At 42.5% G+C, this 18,495-nt stretch overlaps 1 protein-coding gene across 4 annotated transcripts in view; it reads left to right on the forward strand.

Annotated features, from left to right (window-relative positions):
* SHC1 (SHC adaptor protein 1) overlaps positions 1-18,495 on the forward strand; it is an 80,407-nt gene that overhangs the window by 42,804 nt on the left and 19,108 nt on the right. For all 4 annotated transcript variants that reach the window (XM_053703624.1, XM_053703605.1, XM_053703614.1 and 1 more), the window contains 3 exons: positions 7,071-7,124; positions 7,987-8,038; positions 15,562-15,688. In XM_053703624.1, the coding sequence (XP_053559599.1) occupies positions 7,071-7,124; positions 7,987-8,038; positions 15,562-15,688 (233 nt within the window). The remainder of the gene's footprint in view (positions 1-7,070; positions 7,125-7,986; positions 8,039-15,561; positions 15,689-18,495) is intronic.

An 18,495-nucleotide genomic window follows, 5' to 3' on the forward strand; every position in this document is an offset into this window, starting at 1 on the left:
CATAATACGTTTAGCCTATGAGACTGCTGGACAGCAGCCTCCTGAAAGAATTACAGCTCACTCCACTAGAGCTGTGGCTTCCACTTGGGCCTTTAAGAATGAGGCCTCTGTTGAACAGATTTGCAAGGCTGCAACTTGGTCTTCGCTTCATACTTTTTCCAAATTTTACAAATTTGACACTTTTGCTTCTTCGGAGGCTATTTTTGGGAGAAAGGTTCTTCAGGCAGTGGTTCCTTCTGTATAATGAGCCTGCCTATCCCTCCCGTCATCCGTGTACTTTTGCTTTGGTATTGGTATCCCAGAAGTAATGATGACCCGTGGACTGATCACACATAACAGAAGAAAACATAATTTATGCTTACCTGATAAATTCCTTTCTTCTGTTGTGTGATCAGTCCACGGCCCGCCCTGTTTTAAGGCAGGTAAATATCTTTTAAATTATACTCCAGTCACCACTTCACCCTTGGTTACTCCTTTCTCGTTGATTCTTGGTCGAATGACTGGGACTGACGTAGAGGGGAGGAGCTATATGCAGCTCTGCTGGGTGAATCCTCTTGCATTTCCTGTTGGGGAGGAGTTATATCCCAGAAGTAATGATGACCCGTGGACTGATCACACAACAGAAGAAAGGAATTTATCAGGTAAGCATAAATTATGTTTTTCGTCCCTTTCGCAGAAACGGACCAGCCTCTACTTCTACATCCTCTAAGCAAGAGGGTAATACTTCCCAACCCAAACCAGCCTGGAGACCGATGCAAGGCTGGAACAAGGGTAAGCAGGCCAAGAAGCCTGCCACTGCTACCAAAACAGCATGAAGGGATGGCCCCCGATCCGGGACCGGATCTGATGGGGGGTAGACTTTCTCTCTTTGCTCAGGCCTGGGCAAGAGATGTTCAGGATCCTTGGGCACTAGAAATAGTTTCTCAAGGTTATCTCCTGGAATTCAAGGAACTACCCCCAAGGGGAAGGTTCCACAGGTCTCAATTATCTTCAAACCAAATAAAAAGACAGGCATTCTTACATTGTGTAGAAGACCTGTTAAGGATGGGAGTAATTCATCCAGTTCCAATAAGAGAACAAGGGATGGGGTTTTACTCCAACCTGTTCATAGTTCCCAAAAAAGAGGGAACGTTCAGACCAATTCTAGATCTCAAGATTCTAAACAAATTTCTCAGGGTTCCATCGTTCAAAATGGAAACCATTCGAACGATCCTTCCTACCATCCAGGAAGGTCAATTCATGACCACGGTGGATTTAAAGGATGCGTACCTCCATATTCCTATCCACAAGGAACATCATCAGTTCCTAAGGTTCGCTTTTCTGGACAAGCATTTCCAGTTTGTGGCACTTCCATTCGGATTAGCCACTGCTGCGAGAATTTTCACAAAGGTACTAGGGTCCCTTCTAGCGGTTCTAAGACCAAGGGGCATTGCAGTAGTACCGTACTTGGACGACATCCTGATTCAAGCGTCGTCTCTGTCAAAAGCAAAGGCTCATACGGACATCGTCCTAGCCTTTCTCAGATCTCACGGATGGAAAGTAAACATAGAAAAGAGTTCTCTTTCCCCGTCAACAAGAGTTCCCTTCTTGGGAACAATAATAGACTCCTTAGAAATGAGAATTTTTCTGACAGAGGTCAGAAAATCAAAACTTCTAAGCTCTTGTCAAGTTCTTCATTCTGTTCTTCGTCCTTCCATAGCGCAGTGCATGGAAGTAATAGGATTGATGGTTGCAGCAATGGACATAGTTCCTTTTGCACGAATTCATCTAAGACCATTACAACTGTGCATGCTCAGACAGTGGAATGGGGATTATACAGACTTGTCTCCGACGATTCAAGTAGATCAAAGGACCAGAGATTCACTCCGTTGGTGGCTAATCCTGGACAATCTGTCACAGGGAATGAGCTTCCGCAGACCAGAGTGGGTCATTGTCACGACCGACGCCAGTCTGGTGGGCTGGGGCGCGGTCTGGGAACCCCTGAAAGCTCAGGGTCTATGGTCTCGGGAAGAATCTCTTCTCCCGATAAACATTCTGGAACTGAGAGCGATATTCAATGCTCTCAAAGCTTGGCCTCATCTAGCAAAGGCCAAATTCATAAGGTTTCAATCAGACAACATGACGACAGTTGCTTATATCAACCATCAGGGGGGAATAAGGAGTTCCCTGGCGATGGAGGAAGTGACCAAGATAATTCAATGGGCGGAGGATCACTCCTGCCACTTGTCCGCAATCCACATCCCAGGAGTGGAAAATTGGGAAGCGGATTTTCTGAGTCGTCAGACATTCCATCCGGGGGAGTGGGAACTCCACCCGGAAATCTTTGCCCAAATATCTCAATTATGGGGCATTCCAGACATGGATCTGATGGCGTCTCGTCAGAACTTCAAGGTTCCTTGTTACGGGTCCAGATCCAGGGATCCCAAGGCGACTCTAGTAGATGCACTAGTAGCACCTTGGACCTTCAACCTAGCTTATGTTTTCCCACCGTTTCCTCTCATTCCCAGGCTGGTAGCCAGGATCAACCAGGAGAGGGCTTCGGTGATCTTGATAGCTCCTGCGTGGCCACGCAGGACTTGGTATGCAGACCTGGTGAATATGTCATCGGCTCCACCATGGAAGCTACCTTTGAGACAGGACCTTCTTGTTCAAGGTCCATTCGGACATCCGAATCTGGTTTCTCTCCAACTGACTGCTTGGAGATTGAACGCTTGATTTTATCAAAGCGTGGGTTTTCAGATTCTGTAATAGATACTCTTATTCAGGCTAGAAAGCCTGTAACTAGAAAAATTTACCATAAGATATGGAAAAAATATATCTATTGGTGTGAATCTAAAGGATTCCCATGGAACAAGATAAAAATTCCTAGGATTTTATCCTTTCTACAAGAGGGTTTGGAGAAGGGATTATCTGCAAGTTCTCTGAAGGGACAGATTTCTGCGTTATCTGTTTTACTTCACAAAAGGCTGGCAGCTGTGCCAGACGTTCAGGCGTTTGTTCAGGCTCTGGTTAGAATCAAGCCTGCTTACAGACCTTTGACTCCTCCCTGGAGTCTCAATCTAGTTCTTTCAGTTCTTCAAGGGGTTCCGTTTGAACCCTTACATTCCGTAGATATTAAGTTATTATCTTGGAAAGTTTTGTTTTTGGTTGCAATTTCTTCTGCTAGAAGAGTTTCAGAGTTATCTGCTCTGCAGTGTTCTCCGCCCTATCTGGTGTTCCATGCAGATAAGGTGGTTTTGCGTACTAAGCCTGGTTTTCTTCCGAAAGTTGTTTCCAACAAGAATATTAACCAGGAGATAGTTGTACCTTCTTTGTGCCCAAATCCAGTTTCAAAGAAGGAACGTTTGTTACACAATTTGGACGTAGTCCGTGCTCTAAAATTCTATTTAGAGGCCACTAAAGATTTCAGACAAACTTCTTCTTTGTTTGTTGTTTATTCTGGTAAAAGGAGAGGTCAAAAAGCAACTTCTACCTCTCTTTCTTTTTGGCTTAAAAGCATTATCCGTTTGGCTTATGAGACTGCCGGACGGCAGCCTCCTGAAAGAATCACAGCTCACTCCACTAGGGCTGTGGCTTCCACATGGGCCTTCAAGAACGAGGCTTCTGTTGACCAGATATGTAAGGCAGCGACTTGGTCTTCACTGCACACTTTTGCCAAATTTTACAAATTTGATACTTTTGCTTCTTCAGAGGCTATTTTTGGGAGAAAGGTTTTGCAAGCCGTGGTGCCTTCCATTTAGGTGACCTGATTTGCTCCCTCCCTTCATCCGTGTCCTAAAGCTTTGGTATTGGTTCCCACAAGTAAGGATGACGCCGTGGACCGGACACACCTATGTTGGAGAAAACAGAATTTATGCTTACCTGATAAATTACTTTCTCCAACGGTGTGTCCGGTCCACGGCCCGCCCTGGGTTTTTTTTTAACCCCTTAATGACCGAGGACGTGCAGGGTACGTCCTCAAAAAAAAAGGCAGTTAACGCCTGAGGACGTACCCTGCACGTCCTCGGTGTGGAAAGCAGCTGGAAGCGATCCTGCTCGCTTCCAGCTGCTTTCCGGTTATTGCAGTGATGCCTCGATATGGAGGCATCCTGCAATAACGCTAGATGGCCATCCGATGCAGAGAGAGCCACTCTCTGGCCCTCTCTGCACCGGACATCGATGGCCGGTATCGTTGGTGGGTGGGAGCCGACTTGGGAGGCGGGTGGGCGGCCATCGATGGGCCGGGTAATGTAGAGGGGGGCGGGATCGGGGGCAGAGCCGATGGGGGCGCGCACGGGCGCGTGCACGGGGGCGGCGGGCGGGCGCGTGCACGGGGTGGGAGCGGGTGGGAACGCTACACTACAGAAAATATAACTGTATAAAAGTTTGAGAAAGGGGTATTTTAATGGGAAAAAAAATATAAATCGAAGGTATCTAGGAGGGGGTGGGGGGTTGGTCTTTGGTGGGGCAGGGTGCTACACTACAGAAAAGGGGAAAAATTTAAAAATCACCAATTTTATTCTAAACTGGGTACTGGCAGACAGCTGCCAGTACCCAAGATGGCGGCCATTAAGACAGAGGGGGAGAGTTAGAGAGCTGTTTGGTGGGGGATCAGTCAGTTTGGGGGCTAAAGGCGGGTCCTACAGAGCAGCATATGTAAATATGCCTTTTCTTTTTTTTAAAAAAAAAGCCCAAATATAGCTTTTATTTTAGTACTGGCAGTTTCTGCCAGTACTTAAGATGGCGGGGACAATTGTGGGGTGGGGGAGGGAAGAGAGCTGTTTGGGAGGGATCAGGGGGTCTGATGTTTCAGGTGGGAGGCTAAGCTCTACACTAAAGCTAAAATTAACCCTGCAAGCTCCCTACAAGCTACCTAATTAACCCCTTCACTGCTAGCTATAATACGTGTGATGCGCATTTAGCGGCCTAAGTACCAAAAAGCAACGCCAAAGCCATATGTGTCTGCTATTTCTGAACAAAGGGGATCACAGAGAAAAATTTACAACCATTTATGTCATAATTGCACAAGCTGTTGGTAAATAATTTCAGTGAGAAACAAAAAGTTTGTGAAAAAGGGAACTTTTTTTTTTATTTGATCGCATTTGGCGGTGAAATGGTGGCATGAAATATACCAAAATGGGCCTAGATCAATACTTTGGGTTGTCTGCTACACTAGAATAAAGCTAAAATTAACCCTACAAGCTCCCTAATTAACCCCTGCACTGCTGGGCATAATACACGTGTGGTGCGCAGCGGCATTTAGCGGCCTTCTAATTACCAAAAAGCAATGCCAAAGCCATATATGTCTGCTATTTCTGAACAAAGGGGATCCCAGAGAAAAATTTACAACCATTTATGCCATAATTGCACAAGCTGTTTGTAAATAATTTCAGTGAGAAACCGAAAGTTTGTGAAAAAGTGAACGATTTTTTGTATTTGATCGCATTTGGCGGTGAAATGGTGGCATGAAATTTACCAAAATTGGCCTAGATCAATACTTTGGGATGTCTTCTAAAAAAAAATATATACATGTCAATGGATATTCAGGGATTCCTGAAAGATATCAGTGTCCCAATGTAACTAGCGCTAATCTTGAAAAAAAAGGTTTGGAAATAGCAAAGTGCTACTTGTATTTATGGCCCTATAGCTTGCAAAAAAAGCAAAGAACATGTACACATTGGGTATTTCTAAACTCAGGACAAAATTTAGAAACTATTTAGCATGGTTGTTTTTTGGTGGTTGTAGATGTGTAACAGATTTTGGGGGTCAAAGTTAGAAAAAGTGTGTTTTTTCCATTTTTTTCTCATATTTTATAATTTTTTTTACAATAAATTATAAGATATGATGAAAATAATGGTATCTTTGGAAAGTCCATTTAATGGCGAGAAAAACGGTATATAATATGTGTGGGTACAGTAAATGAGCAAGAGGAAAATTACAGCTAAACACAAACACCGCAAAAATGTAAAAATAGCCTTGGTCCCAAACGGACAGAAAATGGAAAAGTGCTGTGGTCATTAAGGGGTTAATCAGGTCTGATGAATTATTTTCTCTAACTACAGTCACCACGGTATCATATGGTTTCTCCTATGCATATTTCCTCCTGTACGTCGGTCGAATGACTGGGGTAGGCGGAGCCTAGGAGGGATCATATGACCAGCTTTGCTGGGCTCTTTGCCATTTCCTGTTGGGGAAGAGAATATCCCACAAGTAAGGATGACGCCGTGGACCGGACACACCGTTGGAGAAAGTAATTTATCAGGTAAGCATAAATTCTGTTTTTACAAGAATGTGATCTATTTGCAAGAGCAGTAGATTGCAGCACTATTTTCTGCTATGTAGTGCTCCAGACACCTATCTAGGTATCTCAACAAATAATATCATGGGAACTAAACAAATTTGTTAATAGAAGTAAATTGGAAGCTTTTTAAAAATTGAAGACAAACGAAGTGGGCGCCTCATAGTGTATTACAGACAGATTGGTAAGTGAACATGCAGATAAAATAAGGCTCACCAGATACTGTGACCGGTGCTTGAGAGCGAGCTAGCACTTTCCAGCGGATAGTACACTGACAATAGATCCCGGGCTGCGGTCCGGGAGAAGCTTTAGTAGTCTCTTTAAAAATTCCTCAGTAGCCACATCCCATTATAAAGGGACTTTAAACAGCCAATCAAGTAATTACTTGTATTATTTAATGAAGTGAAACTACTATATAAAGTTATACTCTGCTCTGTGGTAGGTGATGACGTAGTTGAAGCTGTAGCACCAATACTTACTCTCTCTTACTCTACATGCACCACACGTTTTCATTCTGACCGTCCTTAGTCATAAAGTTATTATGGATGGTAAATACAAAAAATAAAAATACGTTTGGATCACGTTTGCCTGTCACTATGCATAATGTTTTTATAAGTGACAATAAATATATGCAGATGAAAAAGTGTTTAGAATGGTAATTACTACATGGGAAAACTACAAATGTTATTTTCGGAAGTAACTCTCTTCCCCTTTCTTTTCTACCAAACCCACTTCGCTGTGTCTGGAGTTGTGTGAATTTATTGTAATTTACATTGCATCCTCTCGCCAACAGATCATTGCAAATCATCACATGCAGTCAATATCATTTGCCTCGGGTGGAGATCCGGTAAGAACTGCTTTGACGTCTGTGGGTTTGGAGACACAAGCTATGGAGTATTTTGTGATCAGGGATAGGTTGGGGTGTGTCTGTCAGGAGAATGCACTGTGGAGCATTGGTGTTTTGTATACAGCATCCATATGTGATGGCTATGGATTGTTTTAGTGTGGTTGTCAGCAGAAGGTGCAATTTGAGTGGGTGAGATATATATTGTAGAGTAAGTCTGTGTTTGAAAGGCTGAAGATATACATACATTGTTGTATATATGGTCAAGGGTGTTAATACTATTATTATTATTATGTGTTGTTGAAGCTAGGCATCGTTGTTTTGGGGTATATAGTGTGATGTGGGGATGCCAACTTATTTCTTGTAACTAAAAGGCTGATAAATAAATAATAAATTGTCACAATGATTTACATTGTTAATCTTACCCCAGGTTTTTAATATAGATATAGCAGCAGCCCTCATGGTAAATGGAGAGAGCCTTGGCGTATCATAAACCTTTTTACAGCACAGCTCGGCGCATCGTGTAGTTTGCCATCCGTTTTCAATTCAATTTACACATTAAAAAAACAAAGTTGAACAGAAAAAAATAGATTAAGGGGAAAAATGGAAGGCTATAGTTTTACAGCAAGGTGGCAAAGACTAATCCAGTACTGGTAAACTAAGTGTACCCAAAATAGATGGGTAGATACAGACATGTGTGATGCACAAGATGCTATAAAGACACAGTCATTCACAGATTTTTATGAGATGCAAAACATTTTCCCCCTGGACTGCTTTGTTATTTTATTGTTTAACATGTTGAGGTTGTGGGTCCACACAATGATTTTGATTAAGAAAGACTAAACTTGTTTCTATTTCTTTCAAGGACACTGCAGAATATGTTGCATATGTTGCCAAAGATCCAGTTAATCAGAGAGGTAAGGTCGTACTGAATATTCCTTGATACATTTACTGATGTTGGTATTAATTTTTTGCTGGACCATGAGGTTACAGGCAACTAGAATATTTATTTTGACTGTAAAATGTTAAAGGGACAATAAACACTAATTTGAGATAGAATGATGCATTCAAAGAACAGATTAGTCTGAGAGTAACATGTAGATGTTTTTTTTTTTTTTTTTTAAAGTTTTATTAGCTGTTTAAATATTAACAAAATAAGTGTAAGGTTTTAGGGCTCGATTTATCAATCCTTTGCCTGCTCTTTGATTGCAGGTTCTCACAAAATAACCCGCAGTCCGTATTTATGAAGCAGCGTTCATCAGACCGCTGCTTCCTATCCTCTTCTCCACCTCTTAGGTGGAGAATTTCAATCAGTTCCTGCACGTGCGTGATTGGCTGTGCGCGGGCAGGGGACAGCATTGCATGCAAGGTGAAAGTAGAGCTCATGTGCAATGTTAAATTCCGTCTGGAATTCTGTTCGCCAGAGGCAAGCTGCGGCGGACAGGGATGAAAATATACGCACCTGTCCGCTGTAGCTTGATAAATCAAGCCCTTAGTGCCTATAAAACAATGGGAGGTGCCATTTTGTAACTTAGGTTTTCTTCTTAAATGGGGACAGTCCACAGCTGCATTTGTTACTTTTGGGAATACTGAACCTGGCCACCAGGAGGAGGCAAAGACACCCCAGCCAAAGGCTTAAATACTTCCCTAATTCCCCAGTCATTCTTTGCCTTTCATCACAGGAGGTTGGCAGAGAAGTGTCAGAAGATTCAATAGTCTCTTATGGAGGGTAGTACTCTTCGGAATGGGACTGGAGTTTTAAGTAGTCCTGTCAGCCTCTCAGTGAGAGCTTGGATGAAAGTTAGAGTCCGGAGATGCAGGAAGAGTGTTTCTGCGAAACCATCCCAACTCGTATTAACAGCTCCATAGGCAATCATCGTTGACGAGTTTTGCTGCCTGCTTTCTTCACTCAAGTCCATGTCAGAAGTGATGCTACTATTAGGGCTGTGTTCTTGTTCCACGGCACAGATTCCGGTACGATCGTTTCATTTTACTTTCAATATGAGAATGTAATGTAAAGGAAGAGAGGGCCTCAGTGGGACTCCTTTTTATCTTTATGGAATCAAGGGTTAATATCTCCTGAGCGGGGTTATTGAACAGGGGGGACTTTAATCATGTTATGTGATTCTGTCTGCTAATGTGTAGTGATGCTTGGGCTTGTGGCTAGTTCGAAACATACCGGCCTTTTTGCCTTTTTGTCAGGTCGCACGGTCCTTGTGGACTGGCGTGCTTTTCCTGGGCCTGCACGGTACTCCTTGTAACCAGATGTGATCATGTTTTCTGTTCTCCATTTACGTATTCCTGACCGGGTGGCGACGCAGAGAGTCTGTTTCACTAGTTGTCTGGGTCATAGGAGGTGGTGAGTGCCCCAGCCATAGGGGGGTGTAAGGTGCCGTTTATTTTTTATCTATAATTTCGATAACCAAGTTATGGAGGATTCTGATTTTGTGGAGACAGATGTCTCTCCTTCTTCTTCTTGCGAAGAGTATGAAATGGCCCGGGTAATCCATGCCCATCAGTTTTGTTCCGAATGCTGCTTTCGAGTGCTCTTGTCTCCCGATTCTGGGAACTTAAAATCCGCCGAGCCATCCGCCCCTGAGGATCTCATATCCCGCAAGGCGCGCGCCCTAGAACCTTCTCTTGCTATGCATGCAGGTGTCCCAAATGTCTTTACCCCTTCTCCGAAAGGCTGCTTGTTTCCTCCAGAGTTTACAGCACGGTTCCTCCTGGCCATATCTATGGCGTTTGCGCATTTACATCTTCCAGGATACTGTCCGTGTTCTGTTAACCAGGGCTCGTCAGGCATGGGGTCGTCTGGATCAGATCAGCCCTCTGGGGAAGCAGTTTCCCCGGCGAAGGTAAGTCTTGCCTTTAGTTATAGACTGGCGCGCCTTCGTGTCCTGCTGAGGCATGTTTTGGCAGTGCTGGAGGATCCCAGTCCTAATGGGTCGATGGATCCTCTGTCTTCCGTTCCAGACGGCAAGCGGGGTTAGACAAAGGGGTATGAAGTCAATCTCCTTGTCTCCATTTTTTATTTTTTGAGGTATCTTATTCCAGTTCAGAGCTTCGGAAGAATTGGGTCTCTGACCGGCTGGTCCTGTTTGTGTGTCCATTCTTCTTGGGCGTTCACCTGCGGGTGCTGCCCTCATTTACTTTGAACCGGTTAGAATGTCTTTCCTTTTCTTTTGAAAAAGCTCCTGTTTGTTATAGTTTTTCCTTTTGGAAAACATTTATTACTCTGGGATTTGATACTAGCCATTTTGTGGTCGCTTTGGCACTTCCGCAGAAGTTAAATAATGTTAGGACATTATGTCTATCGTTTATTTTGTCTTTCCCTTTTAGGGCTACGACTTTTCTGTGGCCTTGGACAAGTTCTAGGGTGCCCTAAGTATCAGGCTTGTCCTGGTCGGGCACTAGTTTTTCTGTTCCTTGAGATCCGTATCTACCACGTGGTGCCAGTTTGTAACCGGCTGGCCTGGTTGGGGTGCTGAGTTGCTTACTCTGAAGAGTTTGCTTTCTTGGTTTTGTATGTTATAGGATGCCTGTTCATTACTAGACGTCAGGCCGGTCCTCGTGTATTCCTTTGGGTTGGGCATCAGAGGGGATTGCGCTCAGTCCTCAATGTCCTATTCCTGTTGACTGGCGGGGTTACCGAGCTCTGATCCTGCTAAGGCTTGCTTTGGGGGTTCCTGACTTTGGTTCAGGAACTAGCATTTTCTCCTTCCCGACAGGGTTGGAAGTTCAGATGAAATCGGTGGTACCGGGTTTAGTTGGTGATTACTTGTCAGCTCCTATAGGTATTTTTTCTTGGATTGTCCTTTTTTTTTAATCCATTGGCGTCTGTACCTCTTCCTTAATGGGTCGAGGTTGTTTGTGCCTCTTTTTTCCCATCTTGGGGCTGGTTTTCTGGTCATCTGTTTCTGGAAGCTCGGGCCTTTTTTGGCCTTTTTTTTTTTTCCCCTTACGGTTTCTCGTCTTCTACCATAATTTTGGAGCTGGAGATTGTGTACTCCTTTTTTTTTTTTTTTTTTTTTTTTTTACCTGCGGTTCCCCCTGGCGTTTTGATTTGATCTGTTGCTCGCCAGGAGTTTGGGATGCTCATTCATCATACATTCCTCGAGCTGTAGGGGTTTCCGGGAGGTTGATCCCAAATGGATCTTTGGAGACTATCTTCTCAAACTAGATTTTCTAGGTTTTGAGCTCTGTTCTCTCATAAGTTACCTTAGTCTTTAGACCTGGCTGGTGTTGTCCCTTGAGCCTTTAGGGGTTCAGCTCTCCGTCTCTGGGATCTTACTCGAGCGTTCAGTGTCCAAGGACCCTTGGATGTGGCCATGATTGTATCACCTATGGTGCAAGGTCTTCTCCGGATGGGGTAGCCCGTTGGTCCTCTGGGTTTTTCTTGTCCTGTTCTTATCTTTGACTGGACATTTTTAGGTTTTCTGTGTCCAGATCCCTTAGGTTGGATCGGGACGGCCCAATGTTTCCGGTTCCTGAACGCCCTGCCTCATGCCCCTTCTGGCGTTTTTTTTTCTCTCTTACGGAGAAATTTCTATTGGGCCAGCTGTATTAGCCGGATGACAATCAGTATTTGCTTTTTTCCGTCCGTCTACAACTTTACGCTCCATGCCTGTGGGTGTGTGAGCTTTTATGTTTGTTTTTCCCCTCCCTTTGGAGAGGATTGGGCATACCACAGTCTCTACCTGGTGCCCTGGAGGTATTTTCTTCCCTGCCTCGTGTGCAGGATATCAGCTGGATTTCTGGTGTCATGCCATTTCTGTTTTCATTATAGGATCTCCTTTTTGGAAGTGTCCCTTTTTCTTCGGGAAGGGAGCTGGTTGGGAATCCCATTCTTTTTTCTTCCTGAAGGTGGTTCAAGGAATTTTTTTAATTCCCTTGTTCTTTCGGACATTGCCAGTCGCTTGGTGCTGGGTCGGTTTTGCCTCAGAGTGGTTCTGTCTGCTCTGTTGTGCTTGACTGCGTATCATCAATAGGTTTTGTGGAACTCCCTTGGGTGGGAGGCTTCGCTGTGTTTCCTTACCTCCAGCAGGTAGTTTTCCGCTGCTGGCTTTTGGGTACTACCCTTGCTTCCCTGTTTTTTTTGCTTTTATGAAGGAATTGCTCTGCATTTCTTGGAGTTTTTCCTCTGTTGGAGTCCTGGTGCTGTCTACTAGCTTTTAATTAGCTAGTGTTGGCGGCTTGCGTCCGCTTAGACCTCTTTCGCAGAGGGAAGCCTGTGGCTTCATTTGGAGCATAATAAGATATTATGGTGCTGTTTTTTAGCGGCTCATGGGGGTGGTTTTTATCCCTCGGTCACTCTATCCTGAGTGCGGGTTTGCACTCTGTGTAAGGGAGGGGGTCTACTTTTTGTCCCTCTAGGTTTCTAGGGTTGGGGCGTTTTTATTCGTCCCTTGGACCTCCATGCAGTTGGAATCTGGGAGTTTTCCTCCTTTCACTCTGCTTAGTCGGTAGGATTCGTTCTCTACATGGCTTTCTCCTTTGCAACCTTGGTTTGCGCTCTTGGAGCTATACTTGGGGTTCTTTTTTGCCCTAGTTGTTTGTCTGGGGGTCCTTTTCGACTCTCTTATGAGTTTTAGTGTGGTCTTGGAGCCTGCGGGACTTTGTCTCTTTGGAGGCCTTTGTGCTCGGTTGAGTCTGGCGATCTGAGTGGTCGTTAGCAAGGGCCTTGCTGATTTTAACTGATGGGCAGTTACTTTGTTCTTTCCATTTATGTTCCTTCTGGTGAAGCAGTTTTGTTTTGTTTTTTTGTTTTTTTTTTCGGTGTTTGGGTAATTTCAGGCTGTGGTGCCCTCCGAATTGTCCGCCTCTTGTACCCGCCTGTTTTGCATTCAGTGTCCTCTATAGCTTAGGTATTGTTTTCCTAAAATGAATGAATGCAGCTGTGGACTCTCCCTGTTTTAAGAAGCAAAACATAAATTATGCTTACCTGATCATTTTCTTTTCTGCTGACGGGGAGAGTCCACGGCTCCCTGCCCGTGTTGTTTTGTTTTTTTTTCCTTGGGGAGGCCGTAAATTTCGTTTTTATTCTTCTGGCACCTTTTTCACCCTGATATTTCTCCTACTGTTCCTGGTTTCCTCTGCAGAATTACTGGGGGATGAGGGAAGTGGGAGAGATATTTAAGCCTTTGGCTGGGGTGTCTTTGCCTCCTCCTGGTGGCCAGGCTCTTATTTCCCCAAATTAAAGAATGCAGCTGTGGACTCTCCCCGTCAGAAGAAAAGGTAAGCATAATTTGTTTTCTTTCTATGCTGTGGCCAATTAGGGACAGTTATAAATAGGTCACTAGAGTGTGCAGTCAAGGACTGTGTGGAATATAACAGTGTTGCGCACTTCAATCTCTATATCTATTTATCTTTTTCTATCTCTCTATCTCTATCATCTCTATCTATATCATCATTTTATTTTACCATCTCAAAGTGTTTAATGTCCCTTTTTAAAGTATCAAGTATTAGATTGCGTGTCAGGCTGTCTGAGTATGTTAGGCTTCAATGTATGATTGTGTCAGGCTGTCTGGTTACAAAAGTCTTCAGCATTAGATTGTCAGGCTGCTTGGGTATGTTAGGCTTCTCCATTAGAATGTGACACTAAATGCAGCCACCAATCAGCAAGCGCTACCCAGGGTTCTGAACCAAAAATGGTCCGGCTGCTAAGCTTTACATTCCTGCTTTAAAAAAAAATATATATATATCAAGTGAACCAAGAAAAATTGAGAATAGGAGCAAATTAGAAAGTTGCTTAAAATTGCATGTTCTATCTGAATTATGAAAGAAAGAAAAAAAAAATGGGCTCAGTGTACCTTTAACCCCTTAGTGACCAGACCAATTTTTCTTTTTCTTACCGTTAAGGATCAGGGCTATTTTTTAAATTTCTGTGGTGTTTGTGTTTAGCTGTAATTTTCCTCTTACTCATTTACTGTACCCACACATATTATATATAGTTTTTCTCGCCATTAAATGGACTTTCTAAAGATACCATTATTTTCATCATATCATATAATTTAATAAAAACATTTTTGTAAAATATCGGTTACACCTTGTTAAATCTGTTACACGTCTACAACTACCAAAAAACACCCATGCTAAATAGTTTCTAAATTTTGTCCTGAGTTTAGAAATACCCAATGTTTACATGTTCTTTGCATTTTTTTTGTAAGTTATAGGATAATAAGAACAAGTAGCACTTTGCTATTTCCAAACCTTTTTTTTGTTATTACATATGTATATGTATGTGTATATATATATATATATATATATATATATATATATATATATATATATATATATATATATATATATATATATATATATATATATATATATATATACAACCCAAAGTATTGATCTAGGCCCATTTTGGTATATTTTATGCCACCATTTCACAGCCAAATGCGATCAAATAATAAAAAAAAAAGTTATTTACAAACAACTTGTGCAATTATGGCACAATTGGTTGTAAATGCTTCTTTGGGATCCCCTGTGTTCAGAAATAGCATACATATATGGCTTTGGCATTGCTTTTTGGTAATTAGAAAGTCGCTAAATGCCGCTGCGCACCACACTTGTATTATGCCTAGCAGTGAAGGGGTTAATTAAGTAGCTTGTAGGGTTAATTTTTAGCTATAGTGTAGAGAGAGCCTCCCACCTGACACATCCCCCTCAAACAGCTCCCTTCCCTCCACCACCTCACAATTGTCACCGCCATCTTAAGTACTGGCAGAAAGTCTGCCAGTACTAAAATTAAAGGAATTTTTTTTTTATAGTTATTCTGCAGTGTTGGATCCCCCTTAGCCCCCAACCTCCCTGATTTCCCCCTCTACCTAGGTGCTGCCTTCTTTTTTTTTTTTTTTTTGTAAATAAATAAACCCCCAATTTTCTGTAGTGTAGCTGCCCCCCCCCCCTCAATACCCTACCCCCCTCCCAGATCCCATTCCAAACATTTTATTTCCCTCTCCCTCCATCCCTTACACTTTTCTGTAGTGTAGTGCTCCTGCCCCCCACTACCGACACCATCATCCAGCCTGACAGGAAATGGACCAGTGATGGGCCGCCCACCCACTTCCCTGCTATGGCTCCCATCTAAAAAAAAAGGGTATTGTAGGATGCCTTAAAATAGAGGCATCACTGCAATACCCTAAAAGCGATCACGATCGCTTCCAGCGGTTGAAACCCCAGAGGACGTGTCAGGCACGTCCTTGGTCTTTAACTGACACTTTTTGTAGGACGTGCCTGACACGTCCTCAGTCGCCAAAGAGTTAAACTTTAGTATTTTTCATTGTGTGTGTCTGTAGGAGAACAATGTTCCCTTATCAGAGTGAAGGTTATCCTTATTTAACGCTTTCTCTGCTTTCTAGGGTCATTGTTTGCCTCTCCTGTCCTTACTATATGGTCGCTACCATGTAACATGACTATTTGTCTTTTATTCTAGCCTGTCATATCTTGGAGTGTCCTGAAGGTCTTGCTCAGGATGTTATCAGCACCATTGGACAAGCGTTTGAACTTCGCTTTAAGCAATACCTCAAAAATCCCCCCAAGTTAGTCACCCCTCATGACAGGTACTGGTCAATGCTATGATTTGTTGAAGTCTAAATTAGATCCTCTATGGGTTGTTGCCAAAGGAACTTGCTTTTATGTTAACAAAAATATTAAAGGAGTTTCTATATACAATTTTTGTAGAAGACAAGTCCCTAACATTGGTGTTTAATTCAGATGTTTTGAATAAGCTAAGTATGTCAGTAGTAATGTAGAGTTTTTTTGTTCAGTGTTTGAACTGTCTTATAATTTGTTTTTTATCTTTGTTTATAACTTCCTAATACAGTAAATTGTCTGTTTTTTGCCTGAAACTGTATACAAATAGGAGTATTACTTGAGTTTTTGAGGGTTATTGCTAGTGGGTTTTTTATTTTGCCTGTGTGGAGGTTGACTGGAAGATGTTCTCTGCACAGGAGTAGTACTGTTTATGGCTGCTCCCTTTTCATTTTCTTTTTAACCAGATTGCTCCTTTTGTTTGGGATACAATAACATGGGAACACAGGGCTGACCTATGCTCACAGGTCACATGTCAAATCCAGGACACCTGACCTAGCAATTTATTCTACCATCTATGTCCACAGCAGATCCTTTACGGGCCTTATGCCTCTACACCAGGGCTTGTCAAACCCAGTATCCAAGGAGCTACTGGCTCCTAGAATTTTACCCCTCGCTCCTAACTTTTTTTGGGTTATTCTTCATATATCTATATACAAATACCACTGTCTGGCTCTTACATTTTCTTACTGCCTCCTAAATTTTAAACAGATTTGTCGACCCCTGTGAGCCTACACCACCTTTTCAGAAACACAGGACAGATCATACCTCAGACCAGCTCCATGTTTTCTGCAGCTGCATCAGACTGCACACTAGGCTCATTTCTATTGCTTTTGTGCCGACTGTAAGCCACAACAGATGTCGGACCTTACTTATGTCCCTGCAGCCAATACCAGTTAGGAATCGAGACGGATACCAGACCAAATTCATCTGCACTATAACTGCAAGTGCATCTGCACTGCAATCCTCATCAGACTTCTTGTCAAACTAATGTTCCTGGCAGCCCAGTTATGAGCCACATCAGATCCCCTTTTGTGCCAGCTATTATTCACATCCAGTGCCAAACTATCCTTGTATACCATGCATCTCCATTTGTACCAACATCAGACCTACCTCTCTTGCAATATCTCTAGAAGCCCTGTACATATGCATTATAGATCTACCGGAAACTGTAAAATCAGCTGAACTCCTTTATTTCTTAGAAAATATAATCCCCCAACTATTCGAATTTTGATATTACAAAAAACAATCCTACAGAAGAAAAAAAGATTCAATTTTAAAATTGTCCATCTATAATCAAAATCTTAATAGCTTACTGAAGGATGTCTATAGTGTCAAGAGAGAAAAAAAATATTTTTTGCAAGACTTTTCAGCAGATGTTTTGAAGGCACTGAATCAATTCTCACAAATTTGCTTTTAATCTGTAATATATATTCTCTCAAATGAGCAAGATACATTTTTGGATAAACCCAGATGAACTACTAATCCCTTTTATAAATGCTAAAATTATTCTTGTGGGGGACTACATACCAAACTTAAATTTTAAGACGGGAGGGAAGATGGAGTAGAAAAGAATAAATGACCAAATATGAAAAGTCACAAATTCAGTCCAAGAATTTTTTTTTTTTAATTTCTTTATTACCTCTATATCACTTATAGGTCTATGGAAAATAAAACACCCTGATGAGTGGGACTTACATGCATCTTTATATCACACAACACCATCTCTAGGATAGACTTATTCCTAATTTCAGAATATTTAATAACAAAGGTAGAAGAGATTGAAATCATGGAATTTACTTTTCAGATCATTCACTGCTCAATATATCTATAGGGGCTTATAATAAGTTTAATATCTTCAAACCCCCTCCCCCATATTATTATTTAAAGTCAAAATATATTAAAGAATTTTTAGAAATAACCGGGATGATTTATATGTACAATAATCAGCAGCATAAAATTAATCTACAATTATTTTCTTCTTAAATGGAAAGAGTCCACAGCTGCATTCGTTACTTTTGGGAAATAAGAACCTGGCCACCAGGAGGAGGCAAAGCACCCCAGCCAAAGGCTTTAATACTCCTCCCATTCCCCTCATCCCCCAGTCATTCTATGCCTTTCGTCCCAGGAGGTTGGCAGAGAAGTGTCAGAATTTATTTGTCTCTTATGGAGGGTAGTACTCTTCGGCATGGGACAGGAGTTTTAAGTAATCCTGTCAGTCTCTCAGTGAAGACTTGGATGAAAGTTATAGTTCGGAGATGCAGGAAGAGTCTTTTTGCGAAACCATCCCGACTCATGTTAACAGCTCCTCAAGCAATCGGCGTTGTCGGACTTCGCTCCGTTACCTGCTTCTCTCAAGTCCATGGCGGAGGCGATGCTACTGTTCGTCACACTTCAAGGGCCGTGTTCCTGTTCCATGGCGTAGATTTCTGTAAGATCGTTTCATTTTATTTTCTTTATGAATGTACTGTACTACAAGTGTGTTCCCGAGAGGCTACCACCTTGCGGGTCTAACTTAACATAAGGGTCTTAGTGAGTCTCCTTTAGTATCTTGGAATCAAGGGTTAATATCTCCTGAGGGGGGTTATTGAACAGGGGAGTTTATAATCATGTTTATGTGATTCAACCTTCCTTTTGTGTGGTGTTTACGAGGCTCGTGGTTGGAACATTGAGACCTTTGGAAGTGACGCAACCTTATGGTTGGGCTTGCTTTTTTGAACTATACGGTTCACCTTGTGGTCAGGCGTGGTTACGCTCCGTCTTCCATTTCTGCATT

This window comes from Bombina bombina, chromosome 1 (genome assembly GCF_027579735.1).
Source record: "Bombina bombina isolate aBomBom1 chromosome 1, aBomBom1.pri, whole genome shotgun sequence".
Lineage (NCBI taxonomy): Eukaryota > Metazoa > Chordata > Amphibia > Anura > Bombinatoridae > Bombina > Bombina bombina.